Source organism: Leucopleurus acutus (genome assembly GCF_964270905.1).
Source record: "Leucopleurus acutus genome assembly, chromosome: X".
Classification (NCBI taxonomy): Eukaryota; Metazoa; Chordata; class Mammalia; order Artiodactyla; family Delphinidae; genus Leucopleurus; species Leucopleurus acutus.
In genome coordinates this window covers 38352527-38372987 of record NC_139148.1, presented here as the reverse complement: position 1 = coordinate 38372987, position 20461 = coordinate 38352527, and the positions used below count along the sequence as shown (strand labels likewise).

Sequence of the window (20461 nt, the reverse complement as noted above, 5' to 3'; positions counted from 1 at the left end):
TGACTTTGAATGAAGTTAGGCTCCCCCAACTCTCTGGCTGCTTGAGGATGTGATTCCCCTCTAAGCAAGTCCTTGAGGCCAAAGATAAGGTCTTGGCCCATCGAAAATCCCCTACTGCCTTTTTGTTGTCCCCAAGGAGGGGATTTAGACGCTCTCAGATTAGGATCCAAGCTGATGATGGATTTTTCACTGGGCTGAACCAGAGGCCCTATAATATTTAACCATTGTTAAGTTGTTAAAATTCCTATTTAACATTGTTAAAAAGCAGCGATGGCTGAGACCCTTTCATCATTTGATACTTCCATGTATATTTTTTAAAAAAAGATTAACAGAGAAGTTGGGAAAAAGAAACTGGTAAACTCTAAAGAATCTAATTTTAAAACAAAATTTTCTATTTCCTGTCAGGCTTCCAGTGTTCAAAAAAAAGTGAAATGTACAACTTAGATAATATCTGGTGAACTCTGTTCTGCACAGACTGCCTCTTTATTGAAACCTCCTGTGGCATCATAAGAGACTCACCTAGACATCTGTTAATGAAAAGCTGGACGGCAAGAAAGAAGTAATAAGGACATTTTATCTCTTTGGCAGTCTTCTAATAAAAAAACATGAAAGGAAAGTAAGTTCATTTTAATTGATGAAAGAAACACGGATTTCATCAAGTTGGAAAAGGCAGATAAACACTGCTCCGGGCAAACAGCATTCCTCTGTGCTTCTTGTTTAAAGATGCTGAGCATCGCTCTACTGGATGAATTAGGTTCATGATAATTATCTGTTTTCATATTTGGTTTTCCTAGGATTAGCATCATTTCTGATCGATAAGGGAATATATCCAATGATGAGCACAGTGCCTGACACAGAGCTGGTATTCAATAAATCATTCTGGAATGGATGAATAAAAGAAAATGCAAGATCTCTTCCTGCAGGAATTTATTATCTACTTGGGAAGAGAAACACACACACACACACACACGATGCTTCCTATCATTTTCTTCATTGTTAATATTTCACTCATCTTATTTTTCATTATTAGTTTTGTAGTGTTTGTAATAAGTCCTAAAGGTGGTCAAAAATGTTCTTTGTAGGGCTTCCCTGGTGGTGCAGTGGTTGAGAGTCCGCCTGCCGATGCAGGGGACACGGGTTCGTGCCCCGGTCCGGGAGGATCCCACATGCCGCGGAGCGGCTGGGCCCGTGAGCCATGGCTGCTGAGCCTGCATGTCCGGAGCCTGTGCTCCGCAACGGGAGAGGCCACAACAGTGAGAGGCTCGTGTACCGCAAAAAAAAAAGAAAAAAAAATGTTCTTTGTATCCTGGACTGTGTCCAATTTTTCCAAGTCTCCAGCCTCAAGCTTTCCTCCCAACTCTGCCTGGAGTGCTCATCTTCCTCGGCAGTTGATTAACTCCTCTTCATCCTTCAAGGCTCAGCATAGTTGATGTTCCATAAATGCTTGTATAATGAACAGACATCTTATCATTAAGATCACCTTGAGATAGGTCAGGGGCTCTGGACCGTGGAGCTGGTTCTGAAACTGATGGGGAGCAGAGGCCTGGAGAAGAGTGGAATGTGTTCAAGGTGTGTGGTCCACAGACAGCAGCACTGACATCACCTGGGGCTTGTTAGAAATGCAGCTTCTCAGGCCCCACCCCAGACCTGTGGGTGATTTGTACCCACATCCAAGTTTAAGAAACACTGCTTTTAGGGAGGGCTTCCCTGGTGGCGCAGTGGTTGGGAGTCCACCTGCCGATGCAGGGGACACGGGTTTGTGCCCTGGTCCGGGAGGATCCCATATGCTGTGGCCGCTGAGCCTGTGCGTCCGGAGCCTGTGCTCCGCGGCGGGAGAGGCCACAACAGTGAGAGGCCCGCGTACCGCAAAAAAACAAAAAGGAAACACTGCTTTTAGAGGCTTCATTTTGCCGCATGATGCCAGGGGAGAAGATGGACCTTGGCAGTTACCCCACCTAGGAGGCTGAGGACCCTGAACAGGCCTGGACAACTGCCCAGATGTGTCTCTAAAGGCTCCTGTTCCCTCCACAACCAAGGCTTGAGTTCAAGCCATTTTTGGCCTCGTAGAGCACAACGTAACTGATTACTTTTGTCTGGGGAAAATGCTGTTTGCCAGTGAGTTTTCTCCGTAAATACCATGGAACTGCAGTTCCTCTCCTGGCCTTGCTGCCCGTTGAATATCGAGAAAGGATAGTCAACCTTCATTGGACTCAAAGTTTTATATGCCCAGGCCTCTGGCTGACTTTGCATTGCTGGAACCAAGCAAAGGACATTCCAAGCAGATCTCACAAGCATCCTTTCCACGCATCCCGTCCCCCCCTCCTGGATGTGTGATTCTCTTGCAGGCTAGGTAAGGGGACAGAGCGTCCACAGCTAAGGAGCCCACAACTTCAGGGACCTGTGGATGGAAGTGGATGAGTAAGACTTGACAAGGAGGAGGCCAGCACAGGCTGCCTGCTGGGTGAGGCAATGGGGATGTGGGCTCAACATTCAAACACAAGAACTGTTTTACACCAAAGCGTGAGAGATGGAAGTTTCCAGAATTCAGCTTAGAGCTGGACCAAGACTTTCTCTGCCACCAGTGACTTCTCAGTCACAGACATGCCCAAACCCTCTTCCAGCCTGAGGGCAGCAAGAGCTCAGAATTCTTTGGCAGCAAGTGGATACATGGACTGGGGTGGGATGAGATAGAGGTGTACTTCAGGCTTCATCAATTCACCAGACCTGGAGCCAGGCCCCCACCAGGCCCACAGCTTCCCTATTCTGAACAGAAGCACTTCACAGTTATTTCTTGAAAAAGCCACACTACACTGCTTCTTTCTGCTTTTGGTTCTCAGAGGTGGCTTTCCGGGTGGTAAGAAGAAGTACACCTCTGTATTACTTAGAGCTGCCTCAGCTTAAACATCTGTCATCTCGTTGAATCATCCTACGTTTGGCAAAGCCCAGGCCCATGTCCCAGGGCCATAACTAACTCCCCTTGCTGATTCAGGGAGGCCTCTGAATTCTACCCTGACCATCCAAGGCCTCACCCTGACACCACCAATTTCCTGGCTTCCTGCCTCGGCAGCTCCCACAAGGGACACACTGGGTTGCTCAAGGAGCAGCTGGCTGTTTCGATCACTTGCAAACATGAGACTTTTTAAGATAAACTTTAGGTGTTGCATTTGCAATACTAGGGAAGAACCTGCTTGAGTTCACCGTGGGCATAAGGGCAGGGAGAGTGGGGAAAGGAGTGGGTATTCGGAAGCAGGTGAGAGGGGTTGGCAATCCCACTCAAGTATATGCCAAGGTAATGGCAATACTGTGTGGTAGATCAAGGTGGGTCTTGGAATCTTCCTGGCTTTTTAGAAAAGCATTATTTCTGGCTTTTTATCTTGCCTTTGCCCCTCGCTAACTACTTTATCTCACTTACCTCATCTGTAAAATGGGCTGTTGTAAGGTTTAACTAGGAATTACGCATGCAAAATGCTTAGTACGGTGCCTGGTACCAGAAAAGCCCTCATTTACTGTTTGCTATTCCCTCTACAGCTCCTTTCCGGGAGTCACTGGGGTGCTGGAGGAAGACACCCAATCTGCCATCCTCCCAGCCCCCAAGCTGAACAGCGCACCAGGGATGCTGATGAGAAAATACCGTGCAGCGCAGAAGGCCAAAGGGTGGTGGTTCCGGGCATGGACTCTTGGAGGCCCTAAGTGACCTCTCTGCTCCGGCGTCCGCCCTCCCCAGGTTTGAGCGGCGGAGCTCCGGGCGGGGTCGGGGGCGGTGCGCTCCAACCAGGCCGGCGCGTAGGCGGACGGGCGGGGCTCCGCGACCCGACGCCCTCGGCCGGCAATATAGCCGCTCGGCTGAGGCGCTGGTGCGCGGGGGCAGCGCAGCGGGCGGGGGCCGCGATCCAGACACCGGAGCAGCTGGCACCGAGGTGGCCGGAGAGGGACGAGCAACATGAGCAGCAAATGCGACGTGGTCGTGGTGGGGGGCGGCATCTCAGGTCAGTGGCGGCTGTGCGCCCTCCTTCCTCCTCCCGGGCTCCGACAAGTGGCCGCCCAGGGAGGCACGCAGGGCGGCAGTGGGGCGGGGTGCCGCCAGGAGCCCCTAGACCCTCCGTGCGCCCGAGGGGATCTAGAGGGTCCCGAGCGCGCACACGGAATCCTCCCTCGGGGGAAGGATTTGGTGCGCCCCTGGACAGAAGCCGAGGGCTGGAAATGTGTTGAAGGTCTGGGGCTGGACTTTGAACTTTCCCCCGGACAGCTGCCAAGCCTGAGCTAGCTGGAATTTTCAAATCGCGGGGGAAGAAAATGGGCAGGGGACAGAGCCTTACTAGGGGGTGGCATAAAGGTCAGTCACTTTGTCGCAGCCTGACCTGGACACTCTACATCCTTACTTGGAGCACGCGTGCACCACTGCGTGTTGTTATTCCGGAACCAGGAAAACGACCTTGAACAGCTCCCAGTTCAGAAAGGATTGGACCCTGGGGCAGTCGATTACCAACGACCCTCCTCACCCTGATTCTTTGTGGTTCCACGATTGCCATGTGTCTGCCTGGGGCTGCAGGGCCTTCTTGTCAAATGCCTCTTCTCCTCTCATTCCCTCCTCCCCCCACTCAGTGGCGGTGGCCAAGAAGCCCAACAGGGATGGGGACAGAAACTACCCTCTTAGACACGGGGGGGGGGGCGGGAGAAGCAGGGAGAGGGGCCGTGCACACAGCAGGGCCCCCCAAAAAACAGAAGCCAGAAGAGGGAGGGGGTCAGTGGGGGAACCCATCCTCTCAGGAGGGTCAGGCGGATCCTATGGGATGGAGTCAGTGGAACTAAGCAATGCTTCCCAAACAGCCTGGCTAACAGACCCCTGGCGATGCTTTGGCCGAACCTGCAGGACCTCCTGGTGCTTGAGCAGTAATTAGGACACCTCCACAACCCGTGAATGTGTTGGCTAAAATGTGCCCTAACCAGATCTCAGGAGCAGGACTCCACCTTGTTCCCTGTGGGGCGGGCAGGGCAGAGGTGCTCTGACTCCCTTGTGCCAGGTGAAGAAACCAAGGTGTTGGACGTTGGGTGCTGCTCTTCCACTCCAGCCTACCTCACCTTTGAGTCAGATCTCAGGGGTTACCACTTCTGTCTGCCCGGTTCCTCCTGAGCTCACCCATGCCAGGCTCTGTGGCCAGAGCTGCAGGTACACAGGTACATAAGCACAACAGCATGCTGCGGTAGGCTAAGGCTATATAGATGCCATTGTCTTTCAGTATTTTTGACATCTTCTCTCCTAGAAGAACTTGGACTCAAAATCATATCTACCTAGGTGTTTTAGAAAATATCGCTAGATGCGCCTCCATGCTGCCTTGCACAGCACCCCATCTTAGGGAAGCTGAAGCCTCTCTTTCTAGGTCCCCAAAGTCCTTTTCTTGCCCAAACTATGTCTAACGGGTTCAGATTCTTCTGTTTTCCCTCTTATTTTGGGCTTTCTGATTCATACTCCAAACCTTCAAGCTCACTCAAATTATTCATGTTAGACTCGTACAGGAAAGATAGATAAGGTTTTAGCTATTTTTTCCAACAGTGATGAATCTCTACTCTGACCCCCAAACTCTCCAAACAAGGGACTGGTGAGTAGATCTGCCTTTTCTCAAGAACCTTACATAGAATAGGCATTGTTCTACATGAGGATAACACCAACTAGTCATAGCTAGGTTACAAGGTTCTTGTGAAAGGTGAGTGAAGCAATGTGTGTGAAAATGGCTTTGCAAAGTCTGACATATGTATGACACAAGGTCTTGCAAGAGTTTTGCTCATTTATTCAAACAGTAGGCATTAGGGCCAGCTGCGGTAGAGGATGCAAAAATGGGTCACATTGTTCTCGTCCTGGAAGATTTGTCCATTCAGGAAGGGAGGTGAGGTATCCAGGCAAAGACAATACAAGGTAGAAAGCGGCAGGTGTCACAAGAGGGGTCCACTCATTAATTCATTATCCATTCATTCAAGGAACATTTGCTTCCTGTCCCACATCTTATCCCAAAGGGAATGAAAGGTGAATTAGGCAGAGCCATTGCCCCTGGGGTAGTCACACGCTGAGGCAGAAGGCAGAGTCATGAACAAGTAAAACTAATGACCTATGATAGATGCCTTAGTAGCAGGAAGTTCTAGGCGAAGTGCGTGTCCAACTCTGCCTGAGAATATCTGGGCAGACTTCACAGAGGAGGTGACACTTGAAGTCGATCTTAAGGAATGGATATGAATTCACCAGGAGACTAGATGAAGAAAGTATTTGAAGCTAAAGAGCAGCTTATATAAAATCACAAATATGTGAGATGTTCTCATGCTTAGGAAACATAAGAACTTCAGTGTGGAGTGTTGGGGGGACTTGTGAGAGACCAGGCTACGAAGGTGGGTTGGGAGCCTTGTATGTCATCCCACAAAGATTTAATTCCTTCTGAGGTCAGTGAACAGCCACTGATGATTTTTCATTCACAGAGTGGCATGTGTCAAGTGACAGGAATATGGTGATGCAAAAAGAAGAGCAGGCTTGGGGGAAAGATGGAACATCTAGAGTTGGAGGTGCTGGGTGAACTCCCAGGGAGAGATGTCTAGCAGCTGGAAGTGCAAGGAACAAGTTGGGCTGACAGAGTTGTGTGATAGAGACATTTTAGTTGAAGCCACTTAAGTCCATGAAATGACCCAAACCAAGAGCAGAAAGAGAAGAGAGGATGCCTGGGACAGAACTGGACAAGGACGTGCTTCCCTCCTCCACTGGGAGGAAGATATTACAGTCATTCTTTTTTCTTTTATAATAATAATCTTTTTTTTAAAACTAATTTATTTATTTATTTATTTATTTTTGGCTGCGTTGGGTCTTCATTGCTGCGTGCAGGCTTTCCCTAGTTGCAGGGAGCTGGGGGTACTCTTTGTTGCGGTGCGCGGGCTTCTCATTGCAGTGGCTTCTCTTGTTGTGGAGCACAGGCTCTAGGCACACGGGCTTCAGTAGTTGTGGCATGCGGCCTCAGTAGTCGTGGCGCACAGGCTTAGTTACTCCGCAACATGTGGGATCTCCTTGGACCAGGGATTGAACCCTTGTCCCCTGCATTGGCAGGTGGATTCTTAACCACTGAGCCACCAGGGAAGCCCTACAGTCATTCTTTATAGTTTGATGAGAGAGATAGGAAACTGAGAAACTGAAAAACACTTAGTTAACCTCAGATCTTAGCTCAGATGTCATTTCCCCGGGGCAGCCTTCCCAAATCCCTCTAAATGGGATTAGATGCCTTTGTTTAATTTTCCTCTGCCATCTTGTTCTTTTCCATGAGTTTTTCATTGTTCATATATTCATGTCATTTCTTGTTCAATATCTTTCTCCACTAGGCTGTAAGCCTCTGGAGCCCGGGGAGGTGTTTCTTTTTCTCCCTGAGAACCTCTAACCCCAGCTCCAGAGCTCTGCCTGGCCCAGTTAGCACTCAAAATGAGTTGAATTAATGAACTTGAACTTTACACCAACAAAGCAGCAGTTGATTGGATCTGATATTCACATCCATTCGCTACCAATCCTTTTGCATGTCCTGCCAGATCATATTGAGAATGGGAAAAGTGGTAAAATCAGAATTTGGGGATTAGTCGGTGACTGACACAGTGGTTTAAAAGAGTCTGAATTAGGGGCTTCTCTGGTGGCACAGTGGTTGAGAGTCCGCCTGCCGATGCAGGGGACACGGGTTCGTGCCCCGGTCCGAGAAGATCCCACGTGCTGCGGAGCGGCTGGGCCCGTGAGCCATGGCCACTGAGCCTGCACGTCTGGAGCCTGTGCTCCGCAACGGGAGAGGCCACAACGGTGAGAGGCCCGCGTACCGCAAAAAAATAAATAAATAAAAATGAAAAAAAATAAAAGAGTCTGAATTAGACTCTGTTTTTTTAACTTTGTTAATTATTAAACTTGGGACATTCTGGTCATTCTGGTCATTCTCTGATAGTTTGCAAAGCTGTCAGCAAATTTTAATCACTCCCTTTGGGATAAACAGGTGTACTGGGGGTACAGCTGGTTAATATGTAACTTTCTTTTTTAGTGTTTGAAAAATTCCAAGGCAACTATAGAGCAGCTTTTTGTTTTTGGAAATGTGTGTGGTATATAAATGCACACCTCCTGAAATCTCTTTCGCCCGAGGAGCAGCTCATCTCTGGAGACTTGGCAGAGTGAATGGCATTTCCCCCATGGGGCTGGACAGCAGCATGTGGTTTCTGTTCCGAGTCTTGGTTTTAAAGTTTGGTTTGGTAGAACCATGGAAACTATCTTTTGCAATTCTGGAATGGCTCTTGCTCAAGCCTCAAAATAAAAGCTAAAAAGGGAAACTTGAAGCAGAAAGGAGAACTTTTTTTCCCCCCAGGCTTGAGAGAGGAGATCTGGTCATGTGAAGGTGGCAGGCACTTGGCTAAGAGTCTGGAGGAATCAGAGCCAGCTTTCCAAGTGGTAACCAACACTTGGGAGGTGATCTGTGCGGCCAGGAGGGCCAGCTTGTTGCTGGTTGGCAGGAGTGGCCTGGGCGGGGGCGTCAGAGAGGGCTCACGAAGGATCATGAGTTGAGGGACGCAATAGGCAGACGTGGCCTGTATGTTAGTGGCAAAAGCCCCACCTCACCTTTGATGAAGAAAGATGGAGAACTTCCCTGGACTCCTATGACCCACCTGAATGTTCTAAAAAATAGTAATCGGGTAGAAGTGCTTGGAAATTTGTATATCCTGGTCAAGGACAGGATATAGAGAAGCGGTATGGCAATGTTTAAGCAGCATACATCAGACATCAAACAGACTTGTTATGAATCCCACTTCCTACACTTACCTATTGTGTCACCTTAAAATTTCCCTCACCTCTCTGCTCTTCAGCTGCCTTATCTTTATTTTTTTTAATTTATTTTATTTATTTATTTTTGGCTGCGTTGGGTCTTTGTTGTTGTGGGCGGGCTTTCTCTAGTTGTGGCGAGCAGGGGCTACTCTTCGTTGTGGTGCGTGGGCTTCTCATCTCGGTGGCTTCTCTTGTTTCGGAGCATGGGCTCTAGGTGCACAGGCTTCAGTAGTTGCGGCACACGGGCTCAGTAGTTGTGGCTCGTGGGCTCTAGAGCACAGGCTCAGTAGTTGTGGCACACGGGCTTAGTTGCTCCACGGCATGTGAGATCTTCCCGGACCAGGGCTCGAACCTGTGTCCCCTGCATTGGCAGGCGGATTCTTAACCAGTGCACCATGAGGGAAGCCCCCAGCTGCCTTATCTTTAAAATGAGACTCCTAATGCCTTTATTGGCAGAGAGGTTGTTGCTAGGATTAGAAAGAATGCACATGAAGGACTGTACACAGTGGTCATTATGGTGTCAACTTGTACCTTTTGAAAAAGACATCTTTTTTAGCTCCTAGGGTTTTTTAATCTGTGGGAGCAGAGGCAGGCACCTCTGTGTAATCACATCTCCCTCTTTACTAACCAGTCATTTTTCTTGCTGTGAGGCATTTATAAGGTGGCAACAGGATGCAAGGTATATACGCGGGCATGGTTCCGGCGTCATCCTGCCCCACCCCCATCCCTTCATTCCCTCTGGTGCGGAGCCTGAAGAGCTCAGGCTTACCTTGGGCTTCAGAGCCACTAAACCCACTGTGTTCCTCTTCAGAAGACATTTTAAAAGCACTAGATCTGTATCTCATCACTACCCCAGCCTGGCTGTTATTCCGATTCTGACCTGGTCCTCATTTTCAGCCACCCGACTCCTGTCTTAATTATAAGCAATAGTAAATGGGACTATTATTTATGTCTTTAATAATATTAATTATTTAATAATAATAAAAGAGCCAGCATTTTGAGTGTTGTCTATATGCTAAATTGAGTAACAGTGAGGTGATCCTAGTATTAACATCTGCTGAGCACCAAATGAATTCGAAATCTTCGTGTAGAAATGTGTTCTGTGTTTAGAATTTCTGACATGTTTATCTCTTAAATATATATTAAAAATAATTGGAGTTTAAGATTTTTCTTTCAGTTTAGCTGCTGACTTTCGTATATCATCTGAGTTCGTAAATCACATACAAGCCAAGAAAGTAGGGCTGCGAAGCAGCATCCCTGTTACAAGATAATATTCCATGAGTGTGTGTGTGTGTGTGTGTGTGTTAGGGTGTGTACATGCACAGCCACTAGCCACCCCCTCAACCCAAGGTTTGACAGTGGAGTCGACTGGCACACTGCCATTTCAGATCCATTAGTGGTTAGTGGCCATGTTGTCAGCCTGATTAACAATAATAGCCAAGGTCTACGGTGTGCTTGCCAGATGCCAAGCCCCATTCCAAGCACTTCACATGCATTTTCTCTTTTAACCCTTTAAACTGCTTTTTGAAGTATTATCCCTACTTTCTAGATGAGAAAACTAAGGCATGGAAAGGTTACCAACTTAAGGTGGCACAGCTGGTTAGTGGTGAAATCACAATTAACGCCATGCTCTTAACCTATATGCTCTACCACTGCTGATTTCTTCTGCTCCCAGAGAAAATGTCACTGCAGGAGCAGTTAGTTCCAGCCTCTTAACCTTTGCCCATCATCAGAGCAGCCATTTCCTCTGTAACAATAACTTAGAATTTGTTTTGATACAATTTGTTCATGCTGGAACAATGGAAAAGACATACACACTGAGTAATACAACTGATATGTATGCCATCAAAGTTTGAAAATCAGCTGGTTTAACAGCTCATACAGCTTAATATTAAAAAAACAAACAACCCAATCCAAAAATGGGCAGAAGACCTAAATAGACATTTCTCCAGAGAAGACATACAGATGGCCAACAGGCACATGAAAAGATGCTCAATACCGCTGATTATTAGAGAAATGCAAATCAAAACTACAATGAGTAGTTGACCTCACACCAGTTAGAATGTCCATCATTAAAGAATGTCCATCATTTAGAATGGATGTCCATCATTAAAGTTAGAATGTCCATCATTAAAGAGTCTACAGACAATTAATGCTGGAGAGGGTATGGAGACACTGTTGATAGGAATGTAAATTGGTACAGCCACTATGGAGAACATAGTTAGAATGTCCATCATTAAAGAGTCTACAGACAATTAATGCTGGAGAGGGTATGGAGACACTGTTGATAGGAATGTAAATTGGTACAGCCACTATGGAGAACATAGTTAGAATGTCCATCATTAAAGAGTCTACAGACAATTAATGCTGGAGAGGGTATGGAGACACTGTTGATAGGAATGTAAATTGGTACAGCCACTATGGAGAACAGTATGGAGGTTCCTTAAAAAACTAAAAACAGAGTTACCATATGATCCAGCAATCCCACTCCTGGGCGTATATCCAGAGAAAACGCTAATTCGAAAAGATACACGCACCCCAATGTTCATAGCAGCACTATTTACAATAGCCGAGACATGGAAGCAACCTAAATGTCCATCAACAGATGAATGGATAAAGGTGTGATATATATATATATATATCTTATTCAGCCATAAAAAAGAATGAAAATGCCATTTGCAGCAACATGGATGGACCTAGAGATTATCATACTAAGTGAAGTCAGACAAAGACAAATATCATATGACATCACTTATATGTGGAATCTAAAAAATGATACCAATGAACTTATTTACAAAACCGAAATAGACTCACAGACATAGAAAACAAACTTATGGTTACCAAAGGGGTTAGCGGTGGGGAAGAGATAAATTAGTAGTTTGGGATTAACATATGCACACTACTATACATAAAATAGATAACCAACAAAGACCTGCTGTATAGCACGGGGAACTATATTCAGTATCTTATAATAACCTATAATGCAAAAGAATCTGAAAAAGAATATATATATGTGTATATATATACATATATATATCTGAATCACTTTGCTGTACACCTGAAACTAACATAACATTGTATATTAACTAGACTTCAATTAAAAAATGGTTAAGAGAGGGCTTCCCTTGTGGCACAGTGGTTAAGAATCCGCCTGCCAATGCAGGGGACATAGGTTTGATCCTTGGTCCGGGAATATCCCACCTGCCGCGGAGCAACTAAGCCCGTGCGCCACAACTACTGAGCCTGCGCTCTGGAGCCTGCGAGCCACAACTACTGAGCCCACGTACCTAGAGCCCGTGCTCCTCAACAAGAGAAGCCACCACAATAAGAAGCCCGTGCACCGCAGCAAAGAGGAGCCCCCACTCACCACAACTAGAGAAAGCCCGTGTGCAGCAACGAAGACCCAATGCAGACGAAAATAAATAAATAACAAATTAAAAATTTTAAAAATGGTTACGAGAAAAAAGAAAGAAAGAATATACACAGATATATGGATTATCACTGAAAAAGAAATCTGCTTTTTTTTAACATCTTTATTGGAGTATAATCATTTTACAGAGGTGTGTTAGTTTCTGCTGTATAACAAAGTGAATCAGTTATACATATACATATGTTCCCATATCTCTTCCCTCTTGCGTCTCCCTCCCTCCCACCCTCCCTATCCCACCCCTCTAGGTGGTCACAAAGCACCAAGCTGATCTCCCTGTGCTATGTGGCTGCTTCCCACTGGCTATCTATTTTACAGTTGGTAGTGTCTATATGTCCATGCCACTCTCTCACTTTGTCCCAGCTTACCCTTCCCCCTCCCCGTGTCCTCAAGTCCATTCTCTACATCTGCATCATTATTCCTGTCCTGCCCCTAGGTTCTTCAGAGCCATTTAAAAATCTGCTTTTAAATGCAACTGATAGGGCAAAAAAAAGAGAAAGGAAATTAGCTGTTTTGATGATTTCTGCATTTTTGACAGTAAATACGCAGGTGGCCTCTGACTCAAATTTATCCTATGAACTTGAAGAGATAATTTAGCTTCTAACTTATTTCTCTAATATTTTGGGCCTCAGTAGCCTTTTCATGTTCTATGGACATGGTAAAGTCAGTATAATGTTCCCGTGTCAAGTATTTCTCCAGATATCATTTACCATGTTTAATGTAAATTACCCGTTTAAGCATCTTGATCATAGGCTGCTCAAAATCAGGGACTTTGTACAATGTATCTCCCTATCTCTGGTGTTTAGCAAAGAACCCAGCTCACCCTAGCCCCCAGAAATTGATAGAATCCCTTGATCAGGATCGTGGGTCTTCTCAGGCTTTGGACCCAGAGAAGGTAAGCCTTACAACAAGAAATCTGTTGAAAGAATGGACCTAACCTTTCATTTCCTGGAGGAAGTAGGGTAACACAGAAGTTAAATGCAAGGACTCTGGGAGCCTAAGACTTGGGTTCAAATCCTACCTGTGTCCCTAACTATATAGCTTGGGTTAGTAACCTACTTCCACAGCCTCCAGATTTTCACTCATTAAATGGAGTGATGGTCCTGGGGCTAACTTCTGGAATGCTCAATCAATATTAACTCTGCTGTTTTTACAAAAGTCAGCAGGCAGTACTTAACTGAGGGGATCCTGGAAACGTACAAGATCAAATGCACTTGTAAGTCCAAAAAGTGAGCCAAATTGAGAGGCCCTGTTCAGAATGAGTGTTTTTGTCCCCATAACAGAATAGTTTGGAAGTTTGCTGAGGTGAAAAATGCAGCATTACCATTTGGCAAAGGCCCCAAATTTGTTGGGCTTAGCGTTTTAGGACTGTTTCTGAATAAAAGTCATTATTTCCCTTGAGAATGGTATAAAATTCTTTCCTGACTTTGACCATCCAAATCCCATAAATTCCTCCTGAGCTAAAAAAATGTTTGCTCTAGGGAATTCCCTGGTGGTCCAGTGGTTAGGACCCCGTGCTTCCACTTCAGGGGGCACAGGTTCAATCCCTGGTCTGGGATTTCAAGTTCACAAAATGGGTCCATCTTCAGTCTCCTCGGTTAACTCAGTAAACAAAGGCACTACAGAAAACCAAGTTCCTACCCTCAGAAAACTTAAAATGCAATTGGAGACACAAGAGCAGCACATATAGGCAATAAGAAAAGACTAGAAATAATAAATAATTGAGTTCTGGGGCCTTCCCCAGCGGTTCAGTGGTTAAGACTCCGCGCTTCCACTGCAGGGGGGGGGCGTGTTCGATGCCTGGTCCGGGAACTAAGATCCCACATGCCAGGTGGCGTGGTCAAAATGATAATAATAATAATTGAGTTCTGTACTGGGGGACCCAAGAACTAAGTTAGATAGAGGAAATCACTGAAGACCCCAGGAGTTGGAGAAGTTCTCCTTAAAGGAGTGGAATTTGAACAGTTCCTGAAGAACAGTTAAGGTTTGGGGTCGGTAGAGAAGAAGAGAGAGGCTTTAAAGATGGGAGGAATAATATAGAGGCAAGTCTAGACTAGTAGGATGGGGAGATAATGGGTAATAAAGTTAGAAGGAGGAGGGCAGTATCAAGCAAGGAAAAGCAAAGTGAGTTGGTTACGTTTTTCTGTGGTTGGAAAGAAGAAAGCATTGACCATTTTTACTATAAAGATAAGATGGGCAGTTGTGTGCCTGATAGGTGAAAGAGGGCAACCCTAGAGCCAGGGCAGCCAAAAGATGGGTAGTAATTCAGGAATAGGTTGAGAGGTGATCAGCTGTGTATAATGAATTGAGTTATCCTGAAGCTCAAGGAAGGTTGCAGGAGAAAGGGAGGGGAGACAAGAATGGAAAGAAGTATTTCAATGGTACACTCTCCTTTTTTCTATTTTGCTGAGAACACGCCCAGAAAAGAAGTATCACAAAAAATAGTATTTCCCCCCTGAAGTTTTATAATTGAAATGGAAGGACTTGACTGTATTTTTAAATTTCCTTTTTATAAAAAATAAGATCAAAGAGGTTTTCTTCCTAAGGGTTGTGACCCAGCTTACTAAATGACAAACACACATCTTGGGCAATCTCAAACACAAACTGAATAGTTCATCCTGTTTTGTAACATAAAAGCTGTCATTGAAACTTGTTGTTTTGTGAGAGAGAGGGCAAAATCAGAAAGCAGGTTCAGGGAGGTTTGGCCTTTCAAATGTTAGTTATGTTACCATAGTCTCCTTTTAATGGCATCTTAAATGTCATGTTCTAGTTAATTTCAACTTCATGTCAGAAGTTTACACTCTTGATCTCATGTCATCTCATCCCTTACCTGGGCCATTTTTCACTCTGGACTCATCATCATCATCAACATTTATCAGAATTCCACAACAGTGAAGGTGTCCTTCTAGGTCCTTAGTTTTATTTGCTCTCCTTCCAGCCTAAATAATCCCCCCTTTTCGTTTACCTTGCAGACATTTCCAATGATTCTTTTATAGTGAATTTGGAATCCTGACCTCATCTTTTGGAATTGGAGCTACTTTTTATTCCTGTGATCCCAGTTGTGTTTCTGTCTTAAATTGTTTCTTTATAATTATGTTTAATTCTATCTCCCTTCTTTGGGTTATTTTCCAGTTGAAGCAACACGCTCTTTGGAAAAGTTTTGTTATCCAACACGGCTCCCTTTCAGATAACTTAGGGTAAAGTGAAGAATTAATAATCAAATTAATAACCAAAGTTCCCTCGAAAATTTTTAGGACGAAAGGCCACTGATGTAAATGAAAGATGAAATCACATTCCTTCTTGGTTATTTACAGCTTAAGGAATTTTTTTGGAGATGTGGGAACATTTTTTTAATAAGGTGAATTGCAGAAATAATATATATTTATTGTGAAAATCTGTAAGTTACAGAAAGAGACAGAAAGAAAATGAAAATCATCTATAATTGATTCCCCCCCCCACACACAAAACAGCCACTGTTACTATTGTCACCTGTATTTTCTTTTTGCAAACCATCTACTGTATTTACTGCACTCGCTGGTAGTTCTTTTTAAATAAATAACATATTATGAATGTTTAACCATGTCTTAAATGCTCTTCTTCTATACGATCTTGATAACTTTATATTATTTCATCTGATTATATTTATTTACCAATCTTCTATTGCTGAACGTTTGTGTTGCTTCCAAATTTCTGCTATTTTAAACAAAGCTATCATGAATATCCTTATACCCAAACCTTTGTGCATAACTCTGATTATTTCTTTAGGAAATTCCTAGAAATAAGTGTTGGGAATCCTTTTAAGGCATTTAGTAATGATTACAGAATTGTCACTCCAAGAAAGTGTCATCAGTTTAAGGTGGAATTTTAATAATGGGCTTCTTAGTTACTTCACTAGGAAACCAGTATTTTTCCCTCTCTGACACAGCACAGAGAAAACCATCATTCTTCACCAGCTCAGTGTTGTAATTTAATGAAATTGTATGTGCTAGGTTTTGTAAATGATCTTTAGTCTTGTAAAATTTCAGTGGTGACAAGTAATTCTTGCTCTCTACGACATGCAGGCAAACCACTTTTGCAATTAATGCTCTATGCCTACCGTGATTTACTAGGTATTTATATATTTTTATAGCGCTTTATAATTTTTTGAATACCATTATCCTGTGCTTCTAGAAGTTTGAGATCATTAATTAGATAATTCTGTTGTGTTTCAGTGCAGCAAAGAAAAAAGGATAGTCCTGTAGCAAACCATTTTCTATGATTATTTTTACCCGTCTAGATAAGACATGAATATAGCCTTGGTCCACAGTCTATTGTAAAAGCCGATCAACCAGCTGTTTCATGTTTTACATTTTAATTTCCTCTCTAGTTTGCATTCAAATCCTATGATAGATTTTGGTTTATTTAGGAGTCCTATAAGATACAGTTGATTGTTTTCAGAATAGCCCTTTTATGCTATGCCAGTTAAAGGGAAACAGCCCTTGTTAAGTACTGATGATAAGCACACGTAAAGGCATACACTCAAATGAGTTATCCTCATTTCATCAAACATGTTTTCTTATTTTGTTGTTTCTGCAGGGGAGAAAAAGAAGTCAGGTTTGCCCATTCGTTGATTGATTCATTCATTCAATAAACCCTTATCAAGTGCCTTATTTACCAGGCATTGGGCTAGGCGTGGGAATATGCAGATGGGTAATCCATGTTTCTATCTTTGAAGGGTACACCAAGCAGAGGGAGGTGCATGCAGCCACATACAGGTGAATTCTCTGAGGGGTGGTGTGTGCTGAGAAAGATAAGTTCATCTGGTTCTGATGACACAGAGGAGAGGAGGATGGCAGTCTCACCTCAGGGCCTCAGAGGACCCAAAGGAAGACTTGGTGATAGGATTTATTAGAGAGATAATTAGCCAATTCAAATATTCTGCCATAAAATATAGCGTTAAGTGGTTGAAATTTAAATCTACATTCTAATATATGCATGGCATTGAAATTTCAGGTTTGTTCTTCTTGCCGTTGGCCTTAAAATGGCAGTGTAGTGGATGCTGTAGTGGGCTGCCCAAGCCCCCTTTAGGACAGTTATTCCCCCATCTGCTGAGAGTGTTGGCTGCTGCTTTGTTCACAGCTGAGTCCCCCTCTGGAAATTGCCCTTGACTGGGGGGGGCTGACTTCCTGCAACAGATGTGGGGATATAGAGGCCTGGCCCCCTTGCCTCAATGCAAGACAACTCTGAAGGGCCATCTCAGCTGTGGAGCCCCCTGTAGGATTGACTGAGGCCTATGTTGTGACTGCATTTCAGTTCAACTTCTTCCTCTGTCCAATCCTGCTTCACTTACATTTTTACTCGTGTTGAACCCTGGTAAAGCTTCTATATGCAAATCAGGTTCAGAAGCTTCTTGCCACAGACCCTAATTTAGTCAGACAATAATTGAACAGCATTTTTGTTCTGCACATCACAAGATGTTCTAACCACGAAGCTTCAGTCAGTTGGAGGTGGAGGCCATTAAAGGATTTGGCCCTTTCCAGGATGCAAGATGCCAACAGGGCCGGGGAGGGTGGTAAGCCTCATCAGTTCTGGATAACCTCTCTTAGGTGTCCTGAGAGTCCCTGGAACAGGGGTGGATGGTGGAGGCTGACCACTACACTGGCCCATACAAGCTCTGGGGAATTCAATTCTTCTCTCACCACTCTGTGTGCTGATTTAGAGGTGAGATTCATAGGCTCTGATCTGGACTTGCTACAAATGTGGATGTCTTTCTTTATTGGAGAAATTTGTGGCAGTGCAGCCAAGGCATAAATTATGAAGCAGACACCCCTAGTCTGTGGAGACGATTCAGGTCAGGAGCCGTCCATCTCTCCCAGGCTACCATTTTGGATCCAGCTCAGATTCTGGGTTATTGGCAAAATGGTGCTGTTGGTGTCAACCTCTGTTCTTCCCCTAATACTACAACTATTTCATGCAGCTTCCTGTAGGATTTCTTATAGGGAATTGTAGATACTGAAAGTGATTCTAGAAATGGATGATGGAATCCCAGAAGGAGAAGAGAGAAAGTGAGGCTGTGAGGGAGCTGTTGGTAGGATTTGAGTGGAAAGGTTCGTAGATCGAGGGTCTTGGGTTAAAGGACATTGATATGAGATGGATTTGAACAAGTGAACTAGAAGGATAGACGATCGTGATTGCAAGGGAGGGTGCTGTAAAGTTTGGACAGGTAACCTTTTGACTGTATTTCTTGGAAATGACCATTAATAGCATTTAAATGAGTTGCAACATTTTGAATCACCATGTCCAGAGATAGTATTCTCTGTGTGATTCACCAAACAATTTAAAGGCCAGAAAAATGAATGCCTTTTAAAAAAAATAGTAATCTGCTCTTGGTTTTACAACTGGGCAGAGGACACAGCTATTCATTAAGTCCAAGTTTAGGGATGACTTAAGTCTAAATTTAGGGAAGGCCCATCTGCTGGATTGAGAAAGGCAGGAATCCTGTGCTTTGGGTTCTGAAGATTCTAAGCAGAGGTCTTTGTTCAAACTGCACGCACATCACTGAAAGGATAACCCCTCAAATGCTGACTTGTGTGTGACTGATGGACACAGAATAGGGAGGGGACCCAAAGCAAGGTGCCCAAGGTCTGGCCGTGCAGAGCAACAGGGAGACAAAGAAAGACTTTCCCTACGAGCCTACTTATTTGAAGATGATTGGAAAAGCATGGAAAAAGGCAAGGGCTATATATAATTCAGCATTACATAAAGTCCAATAGGAACAACACATTGTCACATTCCACGGCAAAACAGAGAGAGGAGAGAGAGAGAGCCCGTCCTTCCCATGCCCCGCCGAACCAAAGATTATAGAGCTAGACTGTTAGTATTATGATGACATTGACACTTTGAGGATTCTGTTCTCTGATGGAAAAAGATGAAGCACATTAGTTATGGAAATGTCTGTAAAAGGAAATTGTGGGCTAGTTTTTAATCCTGTGATTCAGCGTCTTCTGTTTACTATCTACTGAAAAATCTTGTCTGGCAGCATGCCAATCTTTCTGTCCATCTGCTGCTAGCCTTTGATTGAGAAAACATTAAGTGAGGGCCTTCTACGTGCCAGGTGCTAGGAATGAACAATCAGGAGACAGTTCCAGTTTAACACAGGCGCGCACACACAAGGAATCATGTTAAATTACATTTCTTGTGCCTGTTTATTGTTGATGCATGCACAAAAATGTCCCTTTTCAATGAAAGAAACCTCCGTGTACCTTTCAAGAGATCACCCTTGGACCAAGTTAGAATAGATGCTAAGATAACTTTGGTTTGGGTTTCCAGGTGTTGTGTCCTCTGTTACCTTTTTTAGTCATACTCATAGATGGTGTGATACTTCTGGGCTTAGGAGGGGTACGGAGAACATCACAAATGCCTTTTCTGTCGTCAGAAATCGGGTTGCATGCGGGAATGGCCACAATCTGAAAGGAAATCACATGGGTCGCCCTAGTCGATAAAAGGCAGAACATCCAAAATACACTGCCTGTGATCTGCTTTTCTCCCCTTGTTCCTTTCTCTCTGATTTCGTGAAGAATATGTCCAGAGGGAAATGAGTTTTCTGTAGATAAATCAGTCTGCTGGTCCACAATATTGCGCTTCCAGTGGACAGGTCTGAGAAATGCGGAAAAGTACAAAGAGGTTGAGCTGACTGCAAGGTAGGCGAGGCAAAAACATTTTATGTGCAAAAGAAAAATCATCTGGGGCTTATGCTTGCTTTATTTGTGAACAGAATACTATGAGAAGCTGATGGAAATGAGAGAGCTTTTTTTTTCTCCTGTGTTCTTTTAAAAGGTGTATTTCAGTAAACAGATATTTTTTAAATATGGCTTCCTTTCCCATAGATGAATTCTTTTGAAAGGAATTTATAGGTTTAAAGATTGCATGAGAGCAAGTTTAAAACCAATCTCTAAAATTCAAAGCATTAGTGAATTGTAAATTTCCAATGAATATATGTGTGTGTTAAGATATTTGAATACTTTTTCATAGAAAAATAGGGGTTTTTAAAAGTATGAGCAATTAGACTTTAAACCACTCTTCAAATCATGCATTCTATATATAAATTCTTGGCATTATTTTTCAATATTTTTTAAATACAATGGAGGAAGACCTCAATGACAATGAAAAGTGATGCCTGCATTTTTCAAGTTACAAGTAATTTGTAAAGTGAGAGCTTATTCAGTCTTGCCACTAAAACCTTT

At 44.1% G+C, this 20461-nt stretch overlaps 1 protein-coding gene across 1 annotated transcript in view; it reads left to right on the top strand.

Moving 5' to 3' along the window:
* Positions 1–3828: 3828 nt before the first annotated feature.
* MAOB (monoamine oxidase B) overlaps positions 3829–20461 on the top strand; it is a 110964-nt gene continuing 94331 nt past the window's right edge. The window contains exon 1 of the mRNA XM_082865300.1: positions 3829–3986. Within this exon, the coding sequence (XP_082721426.1) occupies positions 3941–3986 (46 nt within the window). The 5' untranslated portion in view covers positions 3829–3940. The remainder of the gene's footprint in view (positions 3987–20461) is intronic.